Source organism: Stegastes partitus, unplaced genomic scaffold, assembly GCF_000690725.1.
Source record: "Stegastes partitus isolate 25-593 unplaced genomic scaffold, Stegastes_partitus-1.0.2 Scaffold151, whole genome shotgun sequence".
Classification (NCBI taxonomy): Eukaryota; Metazoa; Chordata; class Actinopteri; family Pomacentridae; genus Stegastes; species Stegastes partitus.
Window position 1 is genome coordinate 74608 of NW_007577882.1, and position 19209 is coordinate 93816.

The 19209-nt window shown below is 40.8% G+C and overlaps 2 protein-coding genes across 2 annotated transcripts; one reads left to right on the top strand and one right to left on the bottom strand.

Annotated features, from left to right (window-relative positions):
• The first annotated feature begins 46 nt into the window (after positions 1-46).
• On the top strand, positions 47-16966 carry ppp4r1l (protein phosphatase 4, regulatory subunit 1-like). The gene is made up of 20 exons (XM_008279258.1): positions 47-96; positions 2484-2528; positions 2958-3087; positions 4175-4281; positions 4379-4521; positions 4696-4842; positions 5429-5536; positions 6269-6334; positions 6582-6740; positions 7237-7361; positions 7858-8372; positions 8467-8780; positions 9732-9818; positions 9975-10160; positions 11956-12117; positions 12347-12447; positions 12754-12874; positions 13281-13415; positions 13955-14096; positions 14810-16966. Exons 1-20 carry the CDS (start codon positions 90-92, stop codon positions 14953-14955), a joined length of 2946 nt encoding a protein of 981 aa, XP_008277480.1. The 5' UTR covers positions 47-89; the 3' UTR covers positions 14956-16966.
• A 94-nt stretch (positions 16967-17060) lies between these two features.
• On the bottom strand, positions 17061-19021 carry bcdin3d (BCDIN3 domain containing). The gene is made up of 2 exons (XM_008279259.1): positions 18800-19021; positions 17061-18387 (listed from the first exon to the last, which is right to left on the bottom strand). Exons 1-2 carry the CDS (start codon positions 19001-19003, stop codon positions 17836-17838), a joined length of 756 nt encoding a protein of 251 aa, XP_008277481.1. The 5' UTR covers positions 19004-19021; the 3' UTR covers positions 17061-17835.
• Positions 19022-19209: the final 188 nt, after the last annotated feature.

The following is a 19209-nucleotide window of genomic DNA, read 5'->3' on the forward strand; positions in this document are numbered from 1 at the left end:
AGTAGTTTGCAGCCTTGTTTGAGTGACAGCTGTGCGGTGGTGACAGCCCACACGGGACGGCAGCCCGCAGAGCCGAGCCGATACTCAAGATGGCAGGTAATGGCACTTTTTAAACCGTGTTTTCTTATATACTTTGACGCTGTTATGATATCCATAAAGCGGTATTTTGCTCTTCAGGGTTGCAGTAGTTCAGCGGAGGCTCATACTTTGCTGCTTGTGCGGTATTCCTGAACGAAGTGCTAGCTAAGGCGAGCCAAGTCAAGCGAAAGGGCTGGACAAGCCGTGTTAGCAAACTTAGCACCACTTAGCCAGTTAGCTAACGAAAGCTACTCAAAGGTATCGAAATGGGTGACTTTGAGGCTGCGTTCAGACATATAACGTCTTCGTATCTGTTGTTGGTTTTTAAAATCACCTCTGTTGTTTTTAGTTAGACACTATCGACTGCAATTAGCCGAGTTTAATATCGAAATGTTGTCATAGCAAAGGCTAGCGAGTTGACCTAGCTAACGTTAGCCGAGTTGCTAAAGTCATTTTCAGCCATAAGCTGACCAAATCCTTCTTTATACCATAACAAAGGGGTTATGCGGTTCTTTGCCATCGTGCATTTATGTGTGCTTTTAAACATCCCGTAGCTTTATTTGCTCCACTCACGAAACACCACATTTAATGTATCGTTACGAGATAGGAGTTGTTTTTATATTTGGAGCACATTCCCCTGCCTGTCCAGCTGTAAACACATGCGTCTCTGCTCCTGGGATAGCTTTCTGGGCTCTTCTTTTGAATACCCTACCCTCCTATTGTTCTCTATCTGGGGCTGAGTGGTACTGGAAATAAATCATAAAAGAGACTCAACTTGCAGTGTCGGTATGTCATGTTATCAGTCAAATACATGTAAAGGTGCTGAAAATCCCCCCTTAACACGGCCGTCGCTTTAGATTGCATGCTAACTGGTGGCTAAACTGGCAAAATCATCTTCAGTCAGCTTGACTAGAAAATATGTAGGGACACTTCTGGCTCAGTATGTGCTTTTTAATTTTAATTTAGGAAACAATATGCCCTAAATCCTGTAGGGGTTATTCAAAATGTTTAATATGACCCAGGGGAACCTGTACATGCATTTAAAATGTCTAGTTGCAGGCTGTACATGTGTTGTCCTTGGCTTCTGAATGAAATCTCTGTGTTGGCTCCTGAAAAATATATCAGATTGGACTTTATGATAATGGTAAGCCCTACTAATTTAGGAGCTGTTGAAGATATTTTGTGATCTGATGTAAGTGAGCATGGATAAATTAATCTGATCTGTAGGCTGATCTGTAGGCCTGTGTGAATGCATGAAAGAAAATAATGATTCATAGATACCCAGAATTAATTAACTGAATTGCCAGGATGCTATACACATTATGTATCTACGTTGTGCAAAACAAAGCATGAAAAAACAAAAATGTTAGGTGGTAAAGGCATACTATGTATGAACATAACCATAAATGGTCACTATAGCATAAACTGTATTCTCAAATAAAATGAGGAGACAAGGAATTTACAAAATTGAGAAAATCAACACCAAGCTTGCGCTTGAGGAAACTGTATCAGCTGGTGAGTTAAGTGGCTGCTGTCGGTAGAAGATGGAGACAATACATAGATTTATAATATAAAAGTTCCCACACACTTTAATCAGTGGCCCTGTAAGCCTTTGTGAGTGATGCTTTGAGACAACACATGTTTTCCTCAAACAATTGCCCACACAGTGGAAATGAGACATATACTGTTGCTAGCTTATCAGGTACATCGACCTAAAACTAATGCAGGTTAATACAACAGTCCTCAATAAATAATACCATGATAATCCTACTGTATGTTCACTTTGGAGGTTGGAGGCTACAGTTTGTGGTACTCCTACACGTTCTACAGATGGATTTTTGTTGATCCCATTTATATCAATAAGGACACACCTTTTACTTTAATGTAGTGCAGTTCAATAGTACTACCAGATGAATACATTTGCAGTTGAGTGTACTGATCACTGACATCATAATCATTTATCACATATGATCTCATTCATCTGAGATTTTATGGATGTGCACTGGACACTTTTAACTTATTATTCAGAGGAGTGTCACCTTTCAAAATACCACCTTAAGCAATACTTTTTTTTGACATTGTAAGTTGTTTCTTTGTCAAGGAAATGCATCACAATATTTACTAATGTGTCTGAACTTGCTTCTCTTTCCTGTTGCTACATCGATGCTGTCATGTAAATGCATGAAATTTTGCCTTAGCGGACTGATTAATCAGCGACACCGCTGTCATATATTTTCTGTCTTATTTGAAGGAGACTTTGTCCCTTCTTAGTGATTGCCAGATTGTAAACCTGCCATCCCAGAGCTCCTTTCATTTTGCAGGGGTGTGGCGTAGAGTGATGGTATGTTGATGACATGTTTGCTACCATGGGTTCCCCCTCCCCACTAACTGCCTTGTTTTTACAGGTCTATCTTTATACTTTGAAGATAGCCATGATGATCTGGATGATTGTAAGTACTTCAGTAAAAAACACTAAACAATACCTCGACTGTAACATTAATTGCTTGCATATATGAGATTAACAGGGAGCTTTATGGAAGTGTCAGCTTTCTGGGGAACACATGTCAAAATTAAAGCTGTCAATAGTATTTCAAGGTTTACGTCACGCTATTATTAGCAGTTATACAGACTAACAGTCCACATTGTCTGCATTAGCCACAGTAGTGAAGCAGCATTTGGATCCAACTACAAAGTCAGTGTGTATTTATGGTTGAAACTTTACATAGAATAGTGAGTTACACTCAATATCTTCAGAACAGCACTGTGGTACACCTATTAGTCTTCATTTGAATGTTTTATGTTTGGCATGGCGTTACATGTGTCGTTCAGCCTTTGATCCGAATTGTGGCTCTAAAATGATCTTTCTCTCTTTCCCTCAGTTGGATTTGATGACTATGGTTCAGAGTGTGACGGCATCCGTATCACAGCCTTTCTTGATGCAGGGCAAGACAACCTAACGCCTCTTGGGAGGCTAGAGAAGTATGCCTTCAGCGAGAATGTCTTTAACAGGTAAGTGGAGTTCTGTGGTCAGGCTGTTTATTCAACAGACAAAAAAAAAAGGAAGAACCTAGAACAAAGTAGTTTTTGTGGTTATGAGGCTAAATTGATCAACTAGATATTAACCAGAATCATATTCCTAATCCATCTACTATTTCCTCACTGGCCAGAGCTATGCCCACACTATATTGCAGTGTATTTTCTCCAAGTTTGACTCTCCAGCTACACTAACCCCACTTTTTTTTTGTCAGTTATCACTCAATTGTGTTTTTCTTGTTAACAGAACTTTTTTTTTTTGACATACAAAGCATAAATTCAAATATGTCCTGAGTACCAGCAGAAATCATTGTGCATAAACTTAACATTTCAAATAAGGACTGATGTGATGTTGCACACAGTTTTCATATATCCTACTTTATTGTTGCTTTTTTTGTATTGAATTATAGCTAAATTGTATCATAAAGGCTACATCGAAAAATTTAAATGGGAGATTAACATGTCTTGTGATCTCAAGTCATCCCAAGATGTGTTTTTTTCACTCTATAGTTATCTGGATTACTGTCTGCATTCCTGTGTATTTACTACTACCTGTACTAACTCTACAGTCAAGCAATGCCAAAGACTTAAAGTAGAGCCCTGGGTCTACTTTATGTCTGTCTGAATATGGCATTAGGTTGATAACTGTAATCCCACTTTATAATAGGTTTTAAAGGATATCCAGTCTTGGGTAGATTTTTATATTTTGTGTGTATTAATGTTAGGTTTCTAACATTGTTCTTTCTGCCAGGTAAACAGTATAGTTCTTCTAAATAACCTTGGTGTATTTAAAATCTTCATTGTACGGTTCTTGAATAGTTTAACAGTGCTTCTCCAAACATTTAGTACTGCAGTTGTCTCCTCACCAACAAGCTTTGTTCCTGTCTGTTCCTGCCTTTCATGCCCAGCTTTGCAGGGTTCAAGCCCTCCTGTCATTTCCAAGTACACGTGTGTTAAATGTACTTGACAGCTCTGTCAGTGCTGCGTGTTAACACTGTGTGCACTTGACACTCGTAGGTATTGGCAAAGCAGTTACTAACTTGAAGCTCCTGTTGCTTTCTAGGCAGATCGTGGCTCGTGGCCTGCTTGATGTGCTTCGAGAGTTCAGTGACAATGAAAATGACTTTATCAGTGTCATGGAGACAGTTGCCAGAATGTCAGAAGATGGAGGTAGATGTATTTTCCTTTTCATCCTCTTGGTTGTAGCTGCAATCACTGTTATGTTTGTTTTGGTACATTAAACATCTACTCTGATGTGTGTACTCAGAGCCCACAGTGCGAGCTGAACTGATGGAGCAGGTTCCTAACATTGCCATGTTTTTGCACGAGAGTCGGCCCAACTTCCCAGCTGCTTTCTCAAGATACTTGGTACCGATTGTTGTCCGGTATCTTACTGATCCAAATAATCAGGTAGGTTTTTTTTTTTTTTTTTTTAAACTAGTCAAGAGGGCTGAACCGTACCTTTTGCTCTTTTTCTGACTGTTTAAAAACAAACAGAAGTAGAGAAAATGGGTTCAGTGGTGAGATTAATTTATATCAAGAGTATTTAAATAGGTTTTTTATCTCCACCTTTATTTTTTCTAGGTGCGGAAGACGAGTCAGGCAGCACTGCTTGTTCTGTTGGAGCAGGGCCTTATTTCTAAAGCCGACATGGAGACCAAAGTTTGTCCAGTTCTGCTCGACCTCACAGAACCCAGCAGTGATGATGACTACAAAATCGAGGCTGTAGCTGTAAGAAACTTCTTTTATACACTTTCTTTAAGCAAACAGTGTTATAGAAATGTTGCATCAGGGAAATAGGCTGAAATGAAGTCTATAACACACCAAACTGTCTTTAAGCTACAGATGTAGTTAATGACTCAACTGTTAATTCTGTCAAGTTCAATGCAGGCAGAGAGGCTCAGTGGATTTCTTTGGGGTTCCTTTCTTTTACTTTACTGTGATCAGCTTCTAAACAGGCTAAAATAAAGAACGTGTGTGAAAGAGTGCGACTGGTATTTAGATTTTGTTGACATTTTATTCCAAGTATGCTAGCCGATGATCACTAATTAACTTTACCTAATTCAGATCAATTTTATTCAAATTGGGTTCAGCCATCTGAAACGTTCATAACCTTCTAATGTACACACTTCTTCTTTTCCTCTGTACGCTAAATGTGCTGATTGTTTCTATCTCAGTGGCTTTTTTGCTCTGTTTGAAGCTTGTCCGCTTAATTGTTGATCTAGTTTTAGTTCTTAAGTGCTGCATGGCAATGTAATTCAGACACAGTCAGAGATTGTCATAGTGCTAAACACTTTCCATGTGCTTCCTCCTGCAGATCATGTGTAAAGTTGTCACCATGTTAAGCAAAGACACAGTGGAGCATCTATTGTTGCCACGTTTCTGTGACCTGTGCAGTGATGCCAGACTCTTCCAAGTGCGCAAGGTAATAACTTCCAAATCACCTTAATCTTCACCTCTAGATTCTTCTAAAAGTCTGAAAGACTCTGACTCAAAGAAATATTCTGTTTTAGACAGGGGGTCACAGCTGAGACAGCGGTTATTTGAGCTAGAGTGTGTGTTTCTGCTGCTCCCTCAGTGTAAATTCAATCACTCTGTCAGTCAACCTTAATTCTGTTTTGTGCATCCACTTAGCCTACACTATGCTGTTGTTTTCTGTGTGGAATGTTAATTCTCTGGCGTAACTGGTACCAGTTGGGAAAAATATTTAAGAACTCCAAGGGTTGTTAAACATTGTGAATAACTTTTGGAGCACTTCAGCTATAATTGCTGTTTTTGACATTTTTTACTTTTTATGAGACAGGACAATGTAGAAGTAGAGGACAGACAAGGAACGTTTAAGCAATCTTAATGGCGGAGCTCTTTATAATGACAAGCCTCCTTTTGTCTGAAGTTCCACTCTAACGTTATTACTTTAGCTCAGGACCCAAGATATGCCTATGTGTTGCCCAGGACTGCACTTTAAATAACACATAGAAATCATTATTTCATACAGTGAGACATCAGAAATGCAGTTTGTGTTGAAACATTGGGCCCAGAAACTGGCATTCCTGAGAGTCTTTAACTTCTCTTGTCTAGTCATATAAAATGAAATAATTGCTGTATATGATCTTATTTTTTTCCATTGATCTTATATTGTTTTAATTATGTTTTACAGGTGTGTGCAGCCAATTTTGGAGAGTTTTGTTCTATTGTGGGACAGGAGGCAACAGAAAAACTACTGGTGAGAGACTTTAAAAGTCCATTTTCATTACATATTTCACTTTGCACCATTATGTAGCATGAAGGTTTAACACTGTCCTTCAGGGTTTTCTTGAGGCATGTCTTGTATCACACCCAGTTTGTTGAGTAAACGGTTAAATTGTTGTGATGTCAAGTATGCTTCCACTAAAAGGTTCACTGTTGACAAATCTCCTCACAGTTCAAACACTGTTTCTAGGTGTACTGACCTGGTTTTGTTGTTAACACAGATGCCCAAGTTCTTCGATCTTTGCTCAGACAGCCTTTGGGGCATCAGGAAAGCCTGTGCTGAGTGCTTCATGATGGTTTCCAATTCCACCTCTCCAGAGGTGCGACGTGCAAAATTGTCCCCCCTGTTCATCAGCCTCATCAGTGACCAGTCCCGCTGGGTAAGACATGTGCACAGGAAAAACTGTAGTTGTGACTATTGCATAAAAGCACATTCTTGTGTAACCTCCCATATACTGTGATGAAATTGGTGCGATTGTTGCTTAAATCTAGAAGTAGATTTTTTTTCCCCACCACTATATGCATCGTCTTGTTTCTGTTTTTGTGTTGTGTGCTTGAAACTTAACAAACTTTTAAAGTGGGTAGAAAATTAAAAAAAAAAAAAAATGGAACCTGAGGTTTGAAGTCTGAGGGTTTCGTTCTTGAAGTGTCACACACTATCAACATACCAAAGCAAAGTCTATATTTTTCTCTGTGTATGCAGACACCTATTGTAGTATCAGAACTGCAAGCAGTCTGTCCTATTTTGAACCATATTTGTCTCTTAAAGTCGTGCTACATACAAGTAATCTTGTTCATTAGTAACTTAAGACCCTACCGAATGTGACTGATTGGCCTAAAACATAATGAAACAGACATAATTCTCTCTGCTTTCAGGTGCGACAGGCTGCCTTTCAGTCTCTGGGGCGTTTCATCTCTACCTTTGCCAACCCATCCAGCACAGGCCTTCACTTCAGAGAGGATGGTGCTCTACTAGAGGTCCCTAGGTGTACATCAGATAGGTAAATTCCCCTTGTCAATGCTACAACAACAGACATTGAAAGAGGCGCATAAAGATATGTTTCTCTTCATTCTGTTCAAATAACAGTGGACTAAATGTCAATTTCTCTGTGTGTATGTAAGGGCAGTGTTTTTATTCTATTTAGCAAACTCTGTATTATTGTGCAGGCAGTAATTTTATCGACATGGAGGAGTATTGAGTTTTGTCATTTAAACAGCTTTAAGTGTTGTATCAGCAGTTACGTAAATCATGGTCATAATTTCCTGCGCAAAATCAAACAGACCAGTTTTTATGATACAGGCTTATCTACAGAAACAGATATAGTTTCAGTTTACTTTCAGTTTACACTTTGATTAGAACTAACCACTGTTAAAGAAGGATTGGAGTTTGCTACTGTTCAAAATTCTTCTGCAGTTAGGGCTCAACAATCTATCTATGTAAAATAATTAGTATATATATATTTATTTATTTTATTTATTTATTTTTCCTCATTTTAGTGACTGCTCCCTAAACTCCTTGAACTGCTCCGACATTAGCAGCTGCCACACAGAAAGAACCATAACCCACACACCTCCGAACCAGGACGGCCGCGCCACACCGTCACCAGAGCATGTGATGACAGCTGACAGTGAGGAATTGCACGGCTATGATGACAACCACACTTCTGTTCCTGGAGAGATGCATGACAGTTTCACCCACACAAAAAGCAATGACAGCCCCACAGCTACAAATAATGCGAAGAACACAAAAGAAACAGAGCAGACAGATGAGAACTTTAATTCTTTCCACTATTGGAGGTCTCCTTTACCTGACATCAGCGGGGAACTGGAGATGCTAAATTGTCCAACATCAGAGGAAGTGGTAGAGAAAGAGGAAAAGAAAGAGGTAGAAGAAGAGGAGCCTGAAGAGATTTGTCCTGAATCCAAGTCCAGCCATGGCAAAGCTACCAGCGACCAGATCCAAAAGGTTTTGGACTGTTTGCAACCACACATTGATGATCCTGATGTACAGGGTGAGTACATATAGCAAGAACGTGTAAGATGAGCTGTATGCTTTTGTTACTGCACTTCAGTGTATATTGAGCTTTGTGTCTAATTTACCTCCAGCTCAAGTCCAGGTGTTGTCAGCAGCTCTGAAGGCAGCCCAGCTCGACAGCCCATCAGACAACAGCCCGACAGATGACAGCCCGACTGAGCCCCAGCCAGAAGTGGAGCCTGAGAGCGACACTGACAGCCCGTTTGTGGAGAGTAAGTCTGTGGAGGTTCAGTCAGAGAGTGAGGAGTGTTGCACTGAAGAGGAGCAACTGGTAGAAACACCTCCAGCCTCAGAGTCGTGCCCTATTCAGGAGCAAGGGGACGAGGAGACGCAGACGGAGCCTCTGGAGGACCAGGAGGAGTCTCCTTCTAGCTCCCCTGTACTGGTAGGAGACTCTTCTGCTGATCTGTCTGTGAAGATATTTGTGTAGATTGTTAAGTGTTTTAGTTGAAGGCAACTGGACTTCTTTTTTGGTTCTTTGTTTCATCTCTCATCTGAGAGGCTTCTTAAGAAGTGGATGAGAGGTGACACATCTTCAGGAACCAAGAAAAGAAGTTCAGTTTCCTTCTACTGAAACATGTAGCTTGAATTATACTTGATGCAAGATATTCACAGGAGCACTGCAACAAGTACCTACTGCACAGTTTTGGATTATAGCTCAGACACAAATCTCTTCTTTTAAACACCACTGCAGCACTAGAGTGATGCATTTTTAGTGATTAAGCTTTAAAACCTATACAAATATATTCTTTGTATAGTTGTAATTAAATTTGCAACACTTAGTTAATAAAACAGTTCTTACAGAAACAAAATTTACAGAATATTTCATTGTAAAAACTCAGCTAAGTTGTTTAATCAAGACTATGTGAGTGTATTTTGATCAGATTGGACTAGCAGTGGGTTGTTAAAACAAGCCACCAACTCGAGATGTCAACATATTTTCTTGCTATAACTTGACAGGAGCAATATGTGTCATCACTTTTTTTTCCCCCTGCTGAGCCCTGTTCCCTGTAAACCAGTAAAAAAGAGAGGGCAAAAAAATTGAATAAAAATAGGGATCTAATACTTTCAGGAGAAGACAAAAGCTGACCAGTCACAGGTTTTTGTGAACCCCTTGTTGCAACTCCTTAACACCAATGTCCAGTTCCTAGGAGATGCAAGTCAGCCCCAATGTAGCCCACAGCAAAAAGGCTCTGTATTCACTATGACGAAGAGCTATAAAGCCTGCTTTAGGTCTTGAGCATTTATGGAGAAACAGCAAGACGAGAAATTTTAGCTTCTTTAATGTGCTAGCATGTTCCATAACAGTGTCTGTGTGGATTTGAATTTTCCTCAGGAGTCTGAACTAATTGAGAGTGTGGAGGAGGAGGGAAAGGAGGACTCTTCTCACAGCCCAGTGTTTGAGGATAAACCTAAAATCCAGGTCAGTTAGCACTGCTATCATACATCCTGAAAGTATTGATCGGCTCCTTTAGAGTCAGTATTGATTACCACAGATATGGATTATGAAATACTTTCTCACTGTGGATCTCTGTTTACTCTGATCATCATCCCCTTGAATCTCTCGGCCTGTCTCCAGAATGTCATCCCCCAGCAGCTGTTGGATCAGTACCTCTCTATGACGGACCCAGCACGGGCCCAGACAGTGGATACAGAGATAGCCAAACACTGTGCCTTCAGCTTACCGGGGGTGGCACTCACTTTGGGTCGACAGAACTGGCACTGCCTCAAGGACACGTATGAGACACTCGCTACTGATGTACAGGTAAGGCAGAAAGACAGAAAACCGCAGGGTAATGTGTGATTGGATTTGCTGTTTGGTTCTAAAATGGGGCAAACGCCACATGAGAAATTCAAACCGTGCTCCGACAAAATGACAGCTAAGGAATAGACTGTTTGGATTTTAGAGCTCTGGGATTCTGCCAGTAGAAGATTTTTGCTTTAAGCTGAATTAGAGTAGGGCTGCAGGGTGGCGCAGTTGGTAGCACTGTTGACTCGCAGCTAGAAGGTTGCCGGTTCGCGTCCCGGCATGTTCTCCCCGTGCAGCGTGGGTTCTCTCTGGGTCCTCCGGCTTCCTCTCACAAAACATGTTGAGTTTAATTGGTGATTCTAAATTGTCCGTAGTGTGCTTGGTTGTCTGTCTCTAAGTGATAGACTGGTGACCTGTCCAGGGTGTCCCCTGCCTTCACCCCAAGTCAGCTGAGATAGACTCCAGCCTCCCCGCGACCCTCGTGAGGATTAAGCGGTGTATAGATAATGGATGGATGGATGAATTAGAGTACTATTTCAGCAATCATTAACTGGGAGTTGACTCCAAACTGTATATGCCTTTTTGTTGTTGTTGTTGGAAAGGAACTGCAAGAACGCAGATGATTGAGATGAACAAATTTAATTCTAAGGGATGACACTTAAGTATTTGAGGAATTGATGAAAGTGTTGTGCTTAACAAAATACACTCAGATTGTATCGAATTGTGCTTTTTGGACAGTAAATATCAAATTGCTTTCAATTTAATTATATCTGATTACGCTCTTCCAACAAACCTGTCATGGGAGTCATTGTTTTAGGATGTATCAATGCAATAAATCAGTAAAAATCTGCAATGCAATGGTCATTTGTGATAAGACTTGATGAGGTATTCTGGGAAACTTTTTTAATAAGTAACTCATCCATCAGCATTTGTAAATTTGTCATCTCTTTCGCTTGAGCTGTGTGAGCAACTTTTGCACTTAGTTAAAGTGCCTGTACACTGTGGGAAAGGGGTCTTGCAAGTGTAGTGAGTGTTTGTCAGACTGCAAGATTGGATTAATAAAGTCTCGATCACAGACTATATCAGGTTGAATGGTTTGAACCTATTTTGAGGCATGTCAGATGATGCAGTTCATCAGCTTGATTTATTCAGCAGTGCATCCAAGCTTTGGCTATGCTACTTGCACTTGTATACATCTCAAAGCCTCAAAAGAGGAGTGTCAGGGTAAATTTTAATAAATGATGATTTTCAGGTTATGATAAAACAAAATAAAATGTTTTCACATTGTGATGCTGGCTTACATGCATATTTTGCACCATCTCATGTTGTGTTATAACTGGTTGGTTTGTGCATACAGGCCATAGCAGTAATCATGTTGTGAACCTTTGGTCTTGATTTTCTGACTTTGATCACTGAAGCTCTTAATGGACCAACTATTGGCGGATCTGGCAGTGATGTCATTGACGACCTAAGATAGAATATAGACAGAATAGACTTGTTGTGAACAAGAAAAGGAAATGCAGCTCATCTTTAAATAGCTGTGACTGTGATGGCACACTCACTGTTTCTCATTACTTCCGCACAGCACTGAATGTATTGACGTTGCACTGCACAACTATATGGAGGGGTTCAGATAAAGTGCATGTTTTTTTTTTGTTGTTTTTTTTAAATGATACAATCAGGTATTGTCTGTGGTTGTTCTTCTATTTAAAAAGCAAACTAAAGGGATTTTTTTACAAGCTGCTTGCTTGCTCACAGTTGGTGTTTTAATCCTTTTGTGTTTGTTTTCCTGCCACTTTGTCCCTCTCAGTGGAAGGTGAGGCGTACGCTGGCTTTCTCTATCCATGAGCTGGCAGTTATCCTGGGGGACCAGCTGACAGCAGCTGATCTGGTGCCCATCTTTAACGGTTTCCTCAAAGACCTGGATGAAGTTCGCATTGGAGTGCTCAAACACCTGTATGACTTCCTGAAGGTGAGATTACAGCTTAATGTACTGATAGTCCAAGTGTGATCACACTTTTTCAGAGTAAGTACAACCTTGCTTGAAGATTAGAGACAATGACAAACTTCAGCAATGCTGTTGTTTATAAGTCCTCTTTGATTTTAGCACACTGCGTGACAGAATTCCAATGAAAGAGGAAAATAATCAACAAGGTAGCACTTGATAACTAAGCTGGTTTGTCTTCTTGTTCTTGTTGTAGCTGTTGCATGCAGACAAGAGAAGAGAATATCTGTACCAACTGCAGGAGTTCATGGTGACAGACAACAGTCGCAACTGGAGATTCAGATACGAGCTGGCAGAGTATGTCTCCTTTTCCTCCTCCTCCATTCAAATAAAAATTTTAAATACTTACATTTACATGCCTTTTATTCAAATTGGCTTCAGTGACTGTTTTGTCCACAGACTGTGTCGCAGAGTGGAATTCTGCTCATGACACTGTATTGATTAAATTTAGTTTCCATAACTCAGTTTAGCTTATTTAGCTATTGTTATTTAGATTTTAAATTGTGGTTTGTCTTGTTTTTGTTGTTTGAATTTTCTGTGTTGTACTACTATTTGCATGTGCTGTATGTCTGACTAATGTGCTCTTAATCTGTCCTCCTCCAGGCAGTTGATCTTGATCATAGAGTTGTACAGCCATTACGACGTGTATGACTACCTCAGACAGATAGCTCTCACACTCTGCTCTGACAAAGTCTCAGAAGTCAGGTGGATCTCTTACAAACTGGTAAGTTCACAGCAGAATGTTTGGAGTTTACCGATGGAGGGAACATCTGGTGATGATTAAAAAAAAGTTAGCAGCGTGTGACAAATAGTTGGGTCAGCAGAAACACTGGAAAATCTTAGATAAAGGGGAAATGAATCATACGGTTGGATGTGTTTGTGTGGATGTGATCAAATAATGCCTTGATGTTCTTATTTCATCATCTCAGCGTGGCTAGAAGGACACTGGAGTGTACTTAAATCACTTAAAGGGCACTAAGTTCTAATTTGTGAAATGGTGACTAATTCTTGACAAATTTATAACCACTTTGAGCACAGATTTGCAATCAACTTGCACATTAATTGCAGTTTTACCCTCGTCATAAATCTGATGAATCATTTTTAAGTGTCATCATCTCTGTTGTCCTCAGGTTGTAGAGATTCTCCAGAAGCTGTACGCATGTGGGGCTGATGACCTTGGCCTGAACTTCATTAATGAACTCACCGTCAGGTTCTGCCACTGTCCTAAGTGGGTGGGGAGGCAGGCCTTTGCCTTCATCTGCCAGGTCTGTAACGCTCTCATCGGAGTCACTTCACTTGAAATGGGAGAACAGCAGCTTCCATATCGTCTCTGTACCTGTTTTTCGGCTCAGCAGATAGCTCTGTCACCCGTTTAAATGCCTCAGTGAAAAAAAATTCAATGGCAAATGAAACAGTCTTTGAAGCTTTGGTGCAGAACAGCTTAAATTCCATTTAAGGTTAATGGAGCGTTGAGCATGCCATCTTTGTTAAGTTTCTCACTAAAAACATGCAAGTAAATGTGTACTTTTTAAATAATTCATGCCGATTCACAATGTGTTAAATGGATACACACAAAACACTGATTGTTTTCACGTAGCGTTTATGTTGCACAACATAATCTGTGTGCCGCATTACAATAATACTGTGGTGAAAACTTATTTCCTCATGAGCCTGTTTGTCAACTTTAAGATGCTTTTCATCTGTTCTGCTTTCATTCTTAGGAATGTCCCTTGAAGCATGTCTTCCTGTGTTCGGCTAGCTGTCTGTGTGACTGTGCATTAATGTTTCCTTGTGTTTCCTGTAGGCCATAGTGGAGGAGGACTGCATGCCCATGGAGCAGTTTAGCCAGCATCTCTTGCCCAGCCTGCTCAGTCTCTCCTCAGACCCAGTGGCTAATGTCCGTGTGCTGGTGGCCAAGGCTCTACGACAGAGTGTGATGGAGAAAGGTAATTTAAAGAATATATTCAGTAACCAATGTTGTTCAACATACAGAAGGAGGTACAGCGCATAAATCTTTGTTAAACTCTAACTTGTCAAGTTTACAATACACACATAACCTACATACCATGTTGATAATTAAGCTTTCGAGAAGCTGGTAGACTTTTACATTTTTGAGCTTTGGACGGGATCATGCTAGTTCTTTCCCCATGCTGTCTAAGCTAAGACAATAAGACCATGTTAGCTTTTTCTTAGCAAATGTTTGTGTGACTGTAGGATGCATTGACTAGGTAAGTGTAAATGCTAACATGTAGTGTAACAGTAGTACAAGTGATTTTTAGTTGTTTGTGTCACATGTCTGATAGAGCAGATACACTCCTATTTTGATTCAGACTGTCTGCACATGCGGTGTAAGCTGTAGTGCATTTTTACGTCCATGTAATGTCTATTTTTCTATGCCTTATGCACATAACTACAGTGAATTTGTAGTGGTGTGTGTGGGTTACAGTTCAATATTGTACCTGAATGCATCCTATGTAGACACAGGAGTTGCTGCTGCACACGGTATGCCATTTGTGTACACAGTTTAATGAAACCAACTTTTAATACGTTAGTTCATCATTCAGAAGTTACCTATTGTCACTGCAGCACAGCTCTAACACATGCCCTGCAACTTAATCTGAGAGGTTTTTCTCACCACAAACCTGACTTTTGTTTCCAGCATACTTCAAGGAACCGGGCTGTGCCTACTCTGACGAGCTGGAGGAGACTGTGATGACTCTACAGTCCGACAAGGACCGGGACGTTCGCTTCTTTGCCAGCCTGGACCCAAACAAAAGCTTGATGGACACAGCGCCTTTGATCTAGCCTCAGCTCCCAAACCCCGTTACAGCCCACCTGCCTGTCTTACCTACCTGTCTGTCTGACTGATGCACAGTCGGCGTAACCTGCAACACCAGCACCTGACCAGATCCCCCAACCACTCGCCTGCTGGGCAGAACCGCACCAACGACCACTTGAGAATCCTCTCAGATGTTCAGCTTACAACAGAAAAGTATGAGCATGCTCAAACTACACAACCCAGTCTCTGGTTGGGCACTACATAGCGCACATTACGTTCACAACAACAACAAAACAAAAACAAAAAAAAAACTTCTCAGAGTTTGCAGAAAATGAGCAGGACTCGGATGTCAGCTGCACCAGCTTTGTGGTAGCTGCCGTATTTACGCCTGAACTTTTCCTTACCCTCCTCCACACTAACATCATTGACTCAGACCCTTCCCCAATCACAGACTTGTAAAACTATGATGGGCTCTCTCTCTCTCTCTCTCCAAAGCTAATTCGAAGCTTGATATAAAATTGAAATGATTTTTTTTTCTCATTACTTCTTTTTGTGGATTTTTTAATGAACAAGCAGGCGAGGCCTGCCTGACTCTGATGTGTGCACTAACTCAGGGGGACTCATCCGAACCTAAACAGCATTATTAGCTCACCTGATAAGCAGCAGCTTGTGGATCCCTGGTGAAAAAAAACTCCAGCTGTCTGAGCAACAGACCAGCCAAACCAAGTAGCTCTGCTGGTGTCTCTCACCTCATTTCCTCCTAAATGCCTGTTGTCTCAGATGTCTTCTGTCTACTGAGATGTCCTCTGGGTTATTGTCTGTTCGCTTCTACCTTCTTTTATCACTCTTTTTCTCACCGGGTCTTCATGGGCCACTGAAACCACTACTACTGCACAGAAGGAACAGTGATTCTGCCACTCAGCGTAACTCTTGATTAAAACCATATCTTTGACATTTTTTGAACAAACAACTTAATGAACTGTTAATCCCTTCCCCGTGTCTGTTAACCAAAAATGTGACCCAACGCGTCTCCCAAACAGCAGGAGACTAATGAAATACCTCTGTTTGGACAAGTCTGGCCAGTGTGTCGCACATGTAAGACAAGCATCCGCGGTTCAAACAGGCTCTGAATGTCCTCAGTCGGTGATTCTTTTTTGAGCAATTCTGTGGTGTTGACGAAAACATCAGCAACAAGGGCTCATGATGAAGTGACACAGAGTGACGCAAAACTCAGAGAGAAGAGGAAGAAAGCAAGCACACTGTTGGATTATGCATGTTTCCCTCTTTCATTCTTTCCCCCTTGTGTATAGTGTATTCCACTTCTTTAAGGTTGACCTCCTGATACTGAATTACGACCATGGTTGCTTTCAGTGGATCTGACTGACCAGTTGTACAGTAGGATATAGGAATGGCTGTTAGGAGACTGAAAGACACCTGATCATCATTTCCCTGTCTTGGTGGAATGATTTAAGTATGAGGTTTCTCAAAATTTTGAAAATTTTTGTACAGCTTGAACCTGTGGAAAAAGGTATGTGTTAATGGAACCAAGGCCAGTGTAGTCTGGGTTTTTTACCCATTGAGATGTGTGTGAATATTGGGAGCAGTCACCAAGTCACTTTTTTTAGTCTCTTGAGCTCTTGTGTTTTCCCCTGTTGTAAATGGTAACCCCGTTTTGTTTTGTTTTTTTTCTTTTCTTTTTGAACATAGACATAAGTTGCGAACTTAAGCTGATTGTGGTGTGTGCTGTGCATCTCAAGTCTTTCTTCCTTCGAAAGGAGAGCTCACTGCGGTAATGGCGGTGTCCACTCATCTCGTCTGTCTGCAATTTGTGTCCATCTCATTTTTTATGTAGTAGAACAGTTAATATATACATTTTATGAAAATTATTTTTCTTTTTCAATTATGCACCACTGTTCAAAGATTTTATATCCTAACTTTACAAAATTTACAACCTTTGTAATATTCAATGGTTTCTTTTAAAAAGACATTTTATGTAATGTTATTTTTAGTATTCTGTAATTAAAATGATGAAAATTACAATGTGCTTAAGTTTTTGTTTGGTTTTGCATTATTGGCTGCTGTGGGACAGTCAGACCAGATACAGAAGAAGCCGTGGAAAACGCTTTTTTATCATTTAATCTGCAATGCTGATGACGATTGCAAAGCTAGACAATTAACAAGAATGTGAAGACTGCAATAAATTGAAAAACACTGTATGAAAATGAACAAAAGGTTTTGGCCACTAAGTATCCACTTAAAAGTGCCGCAGGTCCAAGTTTCTTTGGACTGAGAATAAATAGTTCTTGTCTTTAATGCTGCAATTTCATAAGAACTGCAATGATTTGTCAAATTGCCATAAATTTGACAAACTGTTTTTTTTTTTTTGTTTGTTTTTTGTTTTTTTTAAGCAAATAGTCAAATAATTATTTGGTTATAGCTTCTCCAGGGTGAAGATTTGCTGTTTTTCTCCAGCTTTATAACACTTCTAAATAGACTATTTGACTACAACACTTGAAAATGCCACCTTTACACTCTGAACTCAATGGATACGTTTTATTTTCAGACAACACAATTGTGAAAAAATTGGCAGATTAATAATGAACATAATCATTTGTTGTAGCCACACTTGTTGTTATTGATTGTCTGCTGGTTATCCCGACTCACTGATCAATAGTGCAAAATGTCTAAAGTTGACTTCAGTTTGCTTGACTTCTTTAATCAAGGACACAAAACCCAAAGATAATCAGTTCATGAGCATTTAAGGTGACCACAAATCTTCACACTTGAAAAGCAATAATCTGCAATTTTGGCAATTTTGTTTGAAAACTGACAATCACTGCTGATTAATGTTAATCAACTACTTCTTTGTCCTGATCTCTTGAACACCTCTCACTGCTCTTTAAGTCTCATCTCCTTCTGAAAAGCAGCAGCTTACGGTCCCATGCAGTGCTGCCAAAGCTCTGGATGAGCTCCATGCCACAGTGACTCTCCAGATGTTCCCTGGCGTGATCTGTGATGTCCCCCCGGATCTTCAGGGTCTTAAAGTGGTCGAAGTCTGAGCGGCCCAGCTTCCTGAGCCGCCGGGCTGCAGAACGGTAGCACTTCCAGGGCTGGGCCTCCAGCAGGAGGTGCTGGCTGATGGAGGCAAGGCGAGAGAGCAGCTGCAGCAGGCCGGAGTCTCCGTGGTTTAAATGAACCCACATGGTGACAGCCAGGCACACACACAGGTGGAAGTGGGAGCAGCTGTGCTGCTTGAGGTAGTCCTGCAGCTGGTTGGTGTCTCCAGTGATGTCCAGAGGGAGGAATGTGATGCTATTGTGCAGGGGATTGGTCTGCTGTGCCCGCTGAATGAGGGCTTCATCCAAATCGAAGCCAAGGAGATGAACTCTCCTCCTGTCTGATTCTTCTTTGCTCACAGGATCCTGTGCTAGATGTTTGTAAAGGGCCACACTCAGGTCCTGTCATTCACCCAGTGAAAGAAAAGAGAGGACAACTGTTACTTACATGGAAGTTTAAAGAGGAGCTCAACAGGTTTATCACAAAGTTCAGTTTTCTCTTCATGAAGAGAGCTACACTGCCTGCAAAACCGCTGTATGTCTTCAGGGGCTCTGAGGAAGCTCTAAGGTAAAAAAAAACAAAAAAAACACACACACACACACACAAAAAAACAAGATATTGTCATAAGAGTTTCGTGAAAGACAAGATGTATGGCATTGTGGGAAATGTAGTGTTCAAGACATACAGGCAACTCCGTGCACAAATGTTTTCAGTCTGAAATCTTTGATGATGTAGTGTGCAAAAGTCCCGACTACAACACAGTTCTAAAGGTTAATATATATGCATTTAAAGTAATAATAAAAGCTCACACACCCCTGAATTACATCCCACGTCCAGGATCAGTGTGGTCTGCTGCCCGTCGCTGTAACCTAAATCCTGGAGGAGTGTGGTCGGAATCAGACTCAGACGGTTCTCCGGAGGATTAAACGTGTAGTAGTTTATGAAGTTGCCATAAGGAGCCGCACCAGGATCGCTGACTTCATCATCAGCGTCGCTGCTCACCGCGCAAGTTGCCATTGTGATGTGTGCGCCTCCTTAATGCTTCCGGGTGGAAAATGTGGGCTGGAAGTCAAGTTTGGACCGTCTAGTTTCCTCGGTGGTTAGTTTGTGCAAGTTCATACTAAATCAAATTCTCTGTGCTCAGAACCATCAGTCCCCAGTAAGAACCGACAAACCAGTCTCGATCCGTGTACAAACAGAGCAAACTCATTCTATATCCTGCC